This window comes from Scyliorhinus canicula, chromosome 16 (assembly GCF_902713615.1).
Source record: "Scyliorhinus canicula chromosome 16, sScyCan1.1, whole genome shotgun sequence".
Lineage (NCBI taxonomy): Eukaryota > Metazoa > Chordata > Chondrichthyes > Carcharhiniformes > Scyliorhinidae > Scyliorhinus > Scyliorhinus canicula.
This window is the reverse complement of record NC_052161.1, coordinates 88,383,104-88,395,253: the sequence shown is the minus strand read 5'-3', so window position 1 is coordinate 88,395,253 and position 12,150 is coordinate 88,383,104. Positions and strand designations below refer to the sequence as shown.

At 50.2% G+C, this 12,150-nt stretch overlaps 1 protein-coding gene across 1 annotated transcript in view; it reads left to right on the top strand.

Annotated features, from left to right (window-relative positions):
- LOC119951018 (cell death abnormality protein 1-like) overlaps positions 1-12,150 on the top strand; it is a 32,281-nt gene that overhangs the window by 2,413 nt on the left and 17,718 nt on the right. Inside the window, exons 6-10 of the mRNA XM_038774051.1 lie at positions 381-533; positions 2,766-2,921; positions 4,473-4,625; positions 6,060-6,221; positions 7,383-7,538. Coding sequence (XP_038629979.1) covers positions 381-533; positions 2,766-2,921; positions 4,473-4,625; positions 6,060-6,221; positions 7,383-7,538 — 780 coding nt within the window. The remainder of the gene's footprint in view (positions 1-380; positions 534-2,765; positions 2,922-4,472; positions 4,626-6,059; positions 6,222-7,382; positions 7,539-12,150) is intronic.

The following is a 12,150-nucleotide window of genomic DNA, read 5'->3' as shown; positions in this document are numbered from 1 at the left end:
GAGAGACAATGAGATAGTTTGAAGCAGAATAAGAGAAAAAATGAAGCAGAATATGGCAGAAATTGACACTCAGCAAACAAGAGAGAGTTATAGCGACAGAGAGAGGGAGAGCGAGACACACTGACAAAAAGGAAAGAGAAACAGACAATGTGAGGGAGAGACAGAAGAATGCTTTGATCAAAACAAAATGTGACGTACTGATGAAGAGAGTGTGAAACAGTGCAGCACTCCTTCGATATGGTCCTCTGACTGTGTGATACAGTCTCTGTATTGATCGTCAGACAGTGCAGCATTCCCTCAGTACTCTCTTTCTTACTGTAAACCCTGTTTTGCTGTGTGTAACTCCCTCCACCTTTAACTCACAACTTTTTCTCATGCAGATGAAGGAGATGAATGTCCCGACTCGTACCGAGCGAGGAGAATCTGTGCCAGCAACTCGAGTGAATCTTGTAATGATGATGAAGACTGCAGTTCCTGGAAGCAGTGCTGTGATATCGGCTGTGGGAAGAAGTGTGTCTACTCTCGCTGGCACAGTAAGGACAATCCACAAAAAACTCACTGCACAACACAATTTAACTTTGACTGACAAACAATAACAGAAGAGAGCTGCAGGATCTGTCCAAAGGAACAGGCCCCAGGATATAGACCCCTGTGTACGACACAATACCAAGCTCCAGGACTCTGTGTACAATTGGTCACAGACCATGGGCGGGGTTCTGCGGGAATCGGCAGGGCGGGCATCTCCGGCGCGAAGGAGGGGCATGAACCACTCCGGCGTCGAGCCGCCCCGAAGGTACAGAATCCTCTGCAACTTCAAGGCGAGGCCAGCACAGGAGTGGTTTGCGCCGTGCCGGCCGGCACGCAACAGGTTTGGCATCACGGCAACCGGCGACGAAGGGCCTCCGCCTGCCGGAGCGAGTTGGCGCATGCGTGGGAACGCCAGCGTATGCTGGCGTCATCCCAGCGCATGCGCAGGCTGGGTTCATCTCCACGTCGGCCATCGCTGAGATCCACAGCAGCCTGACGCGGAGGAATAGAGTGTCCCCGCGGCACAGGCCCGTCCGTGGATCGGTGAGCCCCGATTGTGGGCCTGGTCACCGTGGAGGCACCTTTCGGGGCCAGATCCCCCGAGGAGCCCGGAGGCCGTCCACGCGGCCAGGCTCCGCCGGTAAGTACCTCTTGTAATTTACGCCGGCGGGACTGGCCTAAAATGGGCAGCCATGCGGCCCAAATGCACGGCACTGGAGAATTCGGCAGCCGGCGGGGGCAGGATTCATGCCGTCCCCCAACTATTCCCCGACCCGGCGGTGGTGCGGAGATTCCACCCCTTGTGTCTAATTGCTCACAAATTCCAGGGTCCTGTGACTGATTGGTCACATGACCACCGACTATGTGTCTGATTGGTCACATACCCCAGGGCCCTGGTGACCTGATAGAGGTCCACAAGATTATGAGGGGCATGGATAGAGTGCATGGGCAGGCACTCTTTCCCAGGATGGAGGGGTCAGTCACCAGGGTGCATCCGTTTAAAGTCCATGGGGCAAAGTTTAGAGGAGATGTGCGAGGCAATTTTTTTCCGCAGAAAGTGGCGAGTACCTGGAACGCGTTGCCAGGGGAGGTTGTGGAAGCAGATACATTACCGTCGTTTAAAAGGCATCTTGGCAAACACATGGATAGGGTGGGTATAGAGGGATAGAGCACAAGGAAGTACTAAGGGTTTTGGTATCATGGCCGGTACAGGTTTGGAGGGCCGAAGGGCCTATTCCTGTGCTGTATTATTCTTTGTTCTTTGTCTGTAGCCTTGTGTTTGATTGGTGACATGATCCAGGGATATGTGTGTGATTGGTCACATTGTCTGTTGCCCTGTGCCTCATTGCTCACCTGATGAATTGTCCTACGTGTCCTGTATCTGGTCACATGCTGCAGCCCCGTTAACTGATTGGTCACGTGTTGTATTAGGCCAGAATTGTCCACCACCTCTCTCCACTTCACCCAAGGAAACGTTCAGTGGATATTGAGAATGGTTCACCCATAATCCTCTACTCGCTGTCCTGCATTTTGTCCAACATTTACCAACACAACTTATGTTGCCTGGGTCCTGAATTCTGGAATTCCCTCCTTTTATAAAAAATATTTTTTTCATAAATTTTGGGTGCCCAATTATTTTTTTCCAATTAGGGGGCAATTTAGCATGGCCAATCCTCCTAACCTGGACATCTTTGGGTTGTGGGGGTGATACCCATGCAGACACGGGGAGAATGTGCAAACTCCACATGGACAGTGACCCTGGGCCGGGATTTGAACCTGAGTTCTCAGTGCCATAGGTAGCAGTGGTAACCACTGTGACATGTGCCGTCCCTGGAATTCCCTCCTTAACTGCCTCTGCAGCTCTTTCCTCCTTTAAGAATATAAACTGAGTTCTTTAACTAATCTTTTGGTCACCTCGCCCTAATATCTCCTCAATTATCAACACAAAGAAAAGCTGGATTGAACCTGAGCGGACAGCACACCAAGAGGCCATTCTGACCTTCAAGTCTGTTCCAGGTCTTTGAAAGAATTGTCCAATTTGTCTCTCTCCTGCTCTTCAGTATCTCAAAGGCCTTGACGTCCTTCCAAAAGTGGGCAACGGGCATTTGAACACAACCTTCCAGCTCACGCTGAAGCAGTGATTTATAAAATGTTTGAGGAGGAATCTTTAGCTTTTGTACTTTGTACCTGTGTTTATAAAGGGCCAGTTAATGATCTCTTTCTGTCTTCCGATAAAGAAGAGAACGATCAGTGTCCATCCAGCAGCTCACTGAGCAAAGTTTGCAGCTTGAAGCTCGGAGATGAATGTGAGGAAGATGCGGACTGTGACCATTGGCAGATGTGCTGCGATGCTGGCTGTGGAAAGAGATGTGTCTTCAAGTTCTTCAAAGGAGGTGAGGAATTCCACAGAGTGGATAATGAGGAGTCAGTACAGTGTGGGGGGAACTGAGAATTTATGACAGTGTGGGGAAAGTGAGGAGCCATTACAGTGTGGGGGGAGTGAGGAGTCATTGCAGTTTGGGGAAAGTGAGGACTCATTACAGTACGGGGGAATAAGGTGTCATTACAGTGTGGGGGAGGTGAGAATTCATTTACAGTGTGGGTGAGTGAGGATTTATTACAGTCTGGGGGGTGTGAGGCGTCATTACAGTTTGGGAGAACTGAGGATTGATTAGAGTGTGTGGGGGAGTGAGGATTCATCACTTCCCAGTTGTTATACTCGATGGCCCATCCAATGAAGGCAAGCATTCCGTAAGCTTTCTTGACTACCTTGTCCACTTGTGTTGCCACTTTCAAAGATCTGTGGTACTGTACACCCAGATCTTTCTATACTCCCACAAAAATGCATTTCCCCACATTTGTCCGGATTAAACTCCATTTGCCACATCTCTGCCCAAGTGACCAAGCTATCTGGGTGTGACCATGTGACCGGTCAGACACAGTGAGTTCAGTGTGGGGGGATAGTGAGGATTCATGATTGGGGGAGTAAGGAATAATTTCAGCGTGGGGGAGATTGAGGAATCGTTACTGTGTGGTGGGAGTGAGGAGTCGCTCCAGTGTGGGTGAGTGAGGCGTCATTACAGTGTGGGGGAGATTGAGAATTTATTACAGTGTGGGGGGAATGAGAATTCATCAGTGTGTGGGGGAAGTCAGGAGTCATTATAGTATGGAGGGACTGAGAATTCATTACAGTGTGGGGCGACTGAGAATTCATTACAGTGTTGGGCGACTGAGAATTCATTACAGTGTGGGGGAGATTGAGAATTTATTACAGTGTGGGGGGAATGAGAATTCATCAGTGTGTGGGGGAAGTCAGGGGTCATTATAGTATGGAGGGACTGAGAATTCATTACAGTGTGGGGCGACTGAGAATTCATTACAGTGTTCGGCGACTGAGAATTCATTACAGTGTGGTGGGTGTAAAAATTTATTACAGGGTGGGGGGAGTGAAATTCATTAGTGTGTGGGGAAGTCAGGAGTCATTACAGTGTGGGGGAGTGATGAGTCATTGCAGTGTGGTGGGTGTGAGAATTCATTATGAAAATGAAAATCGCTTATTGTCACGAGTAGGCTTCAATGAAGTTACTGTGAAAAGCCCCTAGTCGCCACATTCCGGCGCCTGTCCGGGGAGGCTGGTACGTGGGGGGAGTGAAATTCATTAGTGTGCGGGGAAGTCAGGAGTCATTATATTGTGGGGGGAGTGAGGGGTGTGGGGGGAGTGAGTAGTCATTGCAGTGCGGTGGAACTGAGAATTCATTACAGTGTGGGGGGGAAATCTGTTGTCATTACACTGTAGAAGGAGCTCTACTCTGTATCTTTCCCTTTGCTGGAGCTTTCCTGGGAATATTTGAATGTTACAATTGAGATTCAATCTATATACCTGCAGAAAAGGTACCTGAGATTTGATACATATTTAAGCCAATCTGCTTGTTGTTTCCTAACAGAGAATGGCAGCTGCCCGGCTCCCAGCCGCCTGCGACCCATGTGTGATGTAAATTACGGAAAAGATTGTGAGGATAATGATGACTGTGATTTGTGGTTAACGTGCTGCGATGCTGGCTGTGGGAAAAGATGTGTGCATCGCGCTTTCGGAGACGGTAAGAGGGACAAACTGTCCCAGCAACCCCATATTGAATAGTTCCAGTTCATACATAGGGGGAGATGGTGACATAACGGTAACGTCGCTGTACTCGTAATCCAGAGACACAGAAGAATGCTCAGGGAAAATGTGTTTTAATCCCTCCATGGCAACTGGTGGAATTTGAATTGAATTCATAAATCCAGAATCTAAAACTATGATATAACTATCATTGATTACGTAACAACACATCCGATTCACTAACACCCCTCAGAGAGGGAAATCTGCCATCCTTATCTGGTCTGGCCTCCATGTGATCCATAACAATGTGGTTGAGTATTGAGGAGAATTGCTCACCACTGTGGTGATTGTATATCTGTGTAGATGCAATACAACTGAGCAAGCACTAGAGGGAGCACAGGAGAGATATAAATACACACAAACAGGAAGTCAGGACACACTTCACAGGAACGGGAGCTGGTAGCAAGACAGATTAGCAGCACAGATGTAACTTTAAATTAAGCACTGAAGAGAGAACGAACTCACAATAAAACATATACTTCAACTTTAAGACTACGAGCTTTCTTAAGACACAAGGAACAACACAACCACCACCTTCTCAGGGCAATTAGGGATCGGCAATTAATGCCAACAACCCATTCAAGAATAAAGATTTCTTCAATTCCCAGCTGGAGCTGCTCAGTTCAGTTTGGATCCTGGAGCTTTCTCATTCGATCAGATCATGGCTGATCTCATTGTGGCCTCAGCTTCACCTTGCTGTCTACCCCGCCCATACCCTTTGACTCCCTTGCTGATCAAAACTCTATTTAACTCGACCTTGAATACATTCAATGACCCAGCCTGTGCTGCTTTCTGGAGAAGTCAATTCTACAACCTCACACCCCACACAGAGAATGAAATTATCCTGATCGCCAGTCGTCAAGTCATAGTCTTTCCCCATGAGGGGGAAACATCATCCCAGCATCCACCCTGACAGGCCCCATCAGGATCTTGTATTTTTCAATAAGATCATCTCTCATTCTTCTGAATCCAATGGAGACAGACCCAAACTGCTCAACATTTCTTCATAAACTAATCCTCCCTCCATCCCAGGAATCAGACAAGCCAGCCCTCTCTGAATGGCTCTGAATATAATTTAAGTAATTCCTTAAGTACGGATACCAAAATCATGCACAGTACTCCAGATGTGGTCACTTTGCAACCTGTACAACTGGAGCAAAACTTCACTCATTTTAAATTGATTCCTCTGGAAATAAAAGACAATGTTCCATTTGTCTGCCATTTCCTCAAATTTAGAATCATCATCCTTGTTTTCAAATCCCTCCTTGGACTGTCGCCCTCTCTCCCTGTCCCTGGAATCTCTAACATTCTTGGTATTTTAGTTGTTGATTTGCAAAACTTGCCTCTCGTTGCATTCTCATTTTTAAAGCAGGGAAGAGTAACAGGGAATGTCCAGAACTTTCCACGACGCAACACATCTGTGACAAGGGGGAGGCGGAGAAGTGTGAGAGAGACGAGGATTGCACAGGCTGGAAGAAGTGCTGTCAAGTCGGAGATTGTGGGAAACGATGTGTCTACACCTTCCACAAGAAGGGTGAGAACAATACTGGGGGGATCTGTAAAAGAGTAGAATTTGTGAAAGGGGAGAGGGTGACTTAGAGGGGACAGGGTGAGTGAGAGAAGATGGAGTTGAGCAGGACAGTGATAGTGTGAGTGCGGAGAGTGGACAGGGCACATGGAAAAGGGGAGATGGAATTTGGGAGAGGGTTGATGACGTGTGAGAGAGGGCACATGATAGAGGGGAGAGGGCAGGTGAGAAAGGGGGGAGTGTGCCTGAACAAGCAGAGAACTTGTGAGAGAGGACGCATGAGAGAGGACAGTTGCATGAGAGAGTATATATAAGGGGAAAAATGGTTGATATAGAGTGAAGGGAGTATTGTGACAGGGGTGAGAGGGTTGGTAATCTTTGCAATTCTCGATCCAGAGAGCCATATTACAATCCCAGACCATACCTCAACAGCGATACTGTAAAAAAAACAATAGTTTATTTTATTTGGTAAGAATGTGAGGAAAGGATACATTGTTGCAGGAGTGATTGTACAAAGAAATAGGGGTTTGGTATTTTAAAACAAAACTATATTACTAGCAAAGTATTGAAATCTTTATCATCACACGCAAAAGTAGCTCACAATTACCCCCAAAACAACACTGCTCAACACAGAGAAATACAATAGCCTTACTTGCAATCTTTATTCCCACATAAACAACAAGAAAATAAACCATCCCAGCTCTCAATCCACCCTAAATAACATTTGGCCTGAAGGATATTTGCTTTACAGTTATTCTTCAAGAAAGAGATTGCTTGTCTTTCAAACCAATATTCTTTTAAAAACATGACTGCAGCAGTCTAACAGTCGAACATACTGTAATGTCGGCTTTTATCCCTGACTTCACCAATACTTAGAATACAATATAACTGAAATTTATACATTCATCACAGCCAGAATTGCTCAGTTGTTGAGTATACTCATGACTGAGATGGATTGATGTTTGGACTCTGAATGGAATCAAGTGAAATATAGAGGAGGCAGGATTAGTGGAGTTAAGCTTTTCATTCAGTTATGAATCTTATTGAATGGCGGGGCAGATAGGAGGGGCCGAATGGCCTCTTCCTCCTCCTATTCCTTAGGTTGCGACCATTGTCTCTCTCCAGAATCAGTTCAATTTGACACCCAAAATGTTCTTGTGTCTACAGAGGAGGTCTTTGAATGCCCAGCAGAATCGCGACTCACTCCCATTTGTCAGATGAAACTGGGAAATCGATGTTCCAGCGATGATGATTGTGATATTTGGCAGAGCTGTTGTGAGGCTGGATGTGGGAACAGATGTGTGATGAAGCTCAAGTTTGAAGGTAAGGAATATGGACTGTCCAAGCCTCACCTGCCTGGTTCTCTCACCTCCAGACTCGAGATTTACACTGTATGTAACCCTATGCTGTCCTGTGTTGGGAGTCTTTGATGATGTTAAGACACCCTCGGATAGTGCACGGTGAATTAGAGCACTAGGCCCAATAGTGCACTCACAGGCCTTCTGGAGAGAGAGAGCAATCACACAGGCATTCTGGAGAGATCGACATATAGAGAGAGAGAGAGAGAGGGATAGAACTCACAGCAGCATTTCTAGAGAGAGAGAGGCAGATGGCTGTTAGACTCAAAAAAGTAAACCAGGATCAAGCATTGAATTCTGTTCATCGGCTTTTTACACTCTTCGCCTGTACCTCCCTGTGGTAAACCACTGTATTGTATTGTACTGTATTTTTACATGTCACGGCTTGTCCCTGCTGGCTCCGCCTGTGGCTCCTCCCATCGGGCTCATGTATAAAGGTGGCTGGTCTCCGCCTCTGATCCAGTTCGGATCAGAGGCCAGGAGGCTTTCTGTTTCGTGCATTAACGCCTCAGTTACGTTCACCACTCGTCATGTGTTCATTGATGGCATATCAATTTAATACACTAAACATCTAAGATGAATTCATCACTCAAGCCTGATCGCATGGAGCTAGACCCACAGGCAGTCAACACCGCTGCAACATTCGAGAACTGGCTAAGCTGCTTCGAAGCGTACCTCAGATCCTTCACCGAAGACTTCACCGACCTCCAAAAGAAGCAGATCCTCCACGCAAGGGTGAGCCCGCAAGTCTTTCTTCTCATCAGGGACGCCCCCTCGTATACGGAGGCGATAATGCTGCTGAAGGCACACGATGTTAAGTCTGTGAACGAGGTGTGTGCTAGACACCTTCTTGCCACGAGACGACAACGCCCTGGGGAGTCACTAGCAAAATTCTTGCGTGCCTTGCAGGTACTCTGCCGGAACTGTGATGCCAGGCGGTATCGGCTACCCAACACGCGGAGCTGTTGGTCAGGGACGCTTATGTCGCAGGCATGAAATCAAACTACATCCGCCAGTGATTGCTAGAAGGGAGTACGCTCAGCGTCCCAGAGACAGTGCAACTCTCAAACCCACTGGAGGGGGGCTACCAGAACATGGAGGCCTACACCTCCGACCTCGCGGCCCCCTCATGGACCTCATGGGCGCCGCCATCATCCGACCCGCGTGTGGTGCAAACCTGTGCCGCGCTGCAGCCCGCCAACGTCAGACGTCCAACGTACTACTTTTGCGGCCAGGGTAATCATTCCGGACAACGCTGCCCTGCACGGAACGCAACTTGCAACAGGTGTGGGAGGAAGGGCCACTTGGCGAAAGCCTGCGAGGTCCGATATCTCTCCTTAGAGCTTCTAGGCCCAGCAACGCTGCCTGCTGCCTGTCGGGGCTGCCCCCATCTGCCACGTCACCCGCCATGTGTGACCCATGGGAGCCGCCATCTTCGCAGCCATCTTCGATTTCAGCCGCCACATGCGACACATGGGGGCTGCCATCTTTAACGCCATTTTGTACTTCACCCGCCACTCCCGACCCATGGGGGCCGCCATTTTGGGACCACTCCGCAGCCTCACAAGGAGACTGCTCAGCCGATTGTCCGCTGGCCACCGCTACCTCTGACCGGGCGACCCATCACCTTCTGATGCTCGCCTCCATCACGCTCAACCAGCCATGGCCCCATCACCTCACAAAATCGAGGATGACGGTCTGGATCAATGGGCATGAGACGGCCTGCCTTTTCGATTCCGGGAGCACAGACAGCTTCATACACCCAGATACGGTAAGGCGCTGCTCCCTCCCAATCTTACCTGCGACCCAGAAAATCTCCCTGGCTTCCAGATCATGTGCAGTAGAAATCCACGGGCACTGTGTTGCGACCCTTACTGTACAAGGCGTAGAGTACACTAACTTCAAACTCTACGTCCTTCCCCATCTCTGCGCTGCCCTATTACTGGAGTTCGACTACCAGTGCCGCCTCCAAAGCATTACTTTAAAGTTTGGCGGACCCCTGCCCTCCCCTCACCGTCTGTAGCCTCGCGACCCTTAAGGTCGCCCCACCCTCGCTCTTTGCTAACCTCACCCCGGACTGTAAGCCTGTCGCTACTAGGAGCAGGCGATACAGTGCCAGGGATAGGACCTTTATCAGGTCGAATGTCCGGCGGCTCCTACTAGACGGGGTCATTGAGCAGAGTAACAGCCCCTGGAGAGCCCAAGTGCTGGTCGTCAAGACTGGGGAGAAGCACCGGTTGGTCATCGACTACAATCAGACCATAACCCGGTACACACAGCTCGATGCGTACCCCCTGCCACGCATATCCGACATGGTCAATCAAATTGCGCAGTATCGAGTGTTCTCCACAGTTGACTTGAAGTCCGCATACCACCAGCTCCCTCTCCGTCCGGAGGGCCGCCAATACACTGCTTTCGAGACAGATGGCCGCCTCTACCACTTCCTCAGGGTTCCCTTCGGCGTCACCAATGGGATCTCGGTCTTCCAGCGAGAAATGCACCGGATGGTTGACCAGTACGGACTGCGGGCCACATTCCCGTCCATAGATAATGTTACCATCTGCGGCATGACCAGCAGGACCATGACGAAAACTTCCGGCATTTCCTCCACACCGCTCAACTCCTGAACCTCACTTACAATAAGGAAAAATGTGTTTTCCGTACAACCCGCCGAGCCATCCTTGGCTACGTTGTGGAAAACGGAGTCCGACGGCCCGACACTGACCGGATGTGCCCCCTCCTGGAACTCCCCCTCCCCCACTGCCCCAAGGCCCTGAAGATGTGACTAGAGTTCTTCTCCGACTATGCCCAGTGGGTCCCCAATTATGTAGACAAGGCCCGCGCACTTATTAAATCCACCGTTTTTCCCTAATGGCTGAGGCCCGCATGGCCTTCAACCGCAGAAAGGCAGATATTGCCAAAGCCGTGATGCACACTGTGGACGAGTCCATTCCGTTCCAGGTGGAGAGCGATGCGTCGGACTTTGCGCTGACCGCTAATGTCAACCAGGCGGGCAGGCCCGTGGCTTTCTTCTCCCGTACCCTCCATGCCTCCGAAATTCGACAATCCTCCATCGAAAAGGAAGCCCAAGCCATTGTAGAAGCTGTGCGACATTGGAGGCATTACCTGGCCGGCAGTCGATTCACTCTCCTCGCTGACCAACGGTCGGTTGCCTTCATGTTCAATAACACACAGCGGGGCAAGATCAACAACGACAAGATTCTGAGGTGGAGGATCGAGCTCTCCACCTAAAACTACGATATGTTGTATTGACCTGGGAAGCTCAATGAGCCCCCAGATGCCCTATCCCATGGTACATGTGCCAGCGCACAAGGTGACCGACTCCGGGCTCTCCACAATGACCTCTATCACCCGGGGGTCACCCGTTTCTTTCACTTTAATCAAGGCTCGCAACCTGCCTTACTCCATCCAGGAGGTCAGGACCGTGACCAGGGACTGCCAGGTCTGCACAGAGTGCAAACTGCACTTCTATCGGCCAGACAGAGCGCACCTGGTAAAGGCGTAGTGTCGATTTCAAAGGGCCCCTCCCCTCCACTGATCGTTACGTGTACTTCCTCAACATTGTTGACGAGTACTCAAGATTCCCCTTTGCCATCCCATGCCCTGACATGACCTCTGCCACCGTCACCAAGGCCCAGCCCATTCTTTTCACCTTGTTCGGGTTCCCCACCTACATCCATAGCGATCGGGGTTCCTCCTTCATGAGCGACGAGTTGCATCAGTTCCTGCTGAGCAAGGGCATCGCCTCCAGCAGGACGACCAGCTACAACCCTCAGGGCAACAGACAGGTGGAGACGGAGACGCGACGGTCTGGAAGGCCGTCCTCCTGGACCTACGGTCTAGAAGTCTCCCAGTCTCCTGCTGGCAGGAGGTCCTCCCTGATGCAGTCCAATCCATCCGGTCGCTCCTGTGTACTGCCACCAATGAGACTCGTCACGAGCGTATGTTTGCCTTTCCTGGGAAGTCCACCTCCGGGGTCTCGCCCCCGTCCTGGCAGACAGTCCCAGGGCCCGTCCTCCTCCGGAAGCATGCGAGGAGCCATGAATCAGATCCCCCACACCGAGAAGGTCCTGCTCCTCCATGCCAATCCACAATATGCCTCCATGGCACATCATGACGGGCGACAGGACACAGTCTCCCTTCGGGATTTGGCACCTGCAGGTTCCCCAGCAACCATCGCCACCATCCCCGCCCATACACCGCCCCCCGTCCCCCTCTCCACCGACTCAGCAACTGGGTGAAGAAGAGGGCAACATGCACCCGGACACGCAGGTGTCCACACCACAGCCGGGACTGAGGCGATCACGGCGGAAGGTCAAGTCCCCCGACAGACTTGATCTTTAAGCCCACTTCACCCACGCTGGACTCGTTTTTAACAGGGGGTGAATGTGGTAAACCACTGTATTGTATTGTATTGTTACATGCCTGGGCCTGTCCCTGCTGTCTCTGCCTGTGGCTCCTCCCCTCGGGCTCATGTATAAAGGTATTAAAGCCTCAGTTACGTTCACCACTCGTCGTGTGTTCATTGATGGCATATCGCTCCCGTGTGTACCATA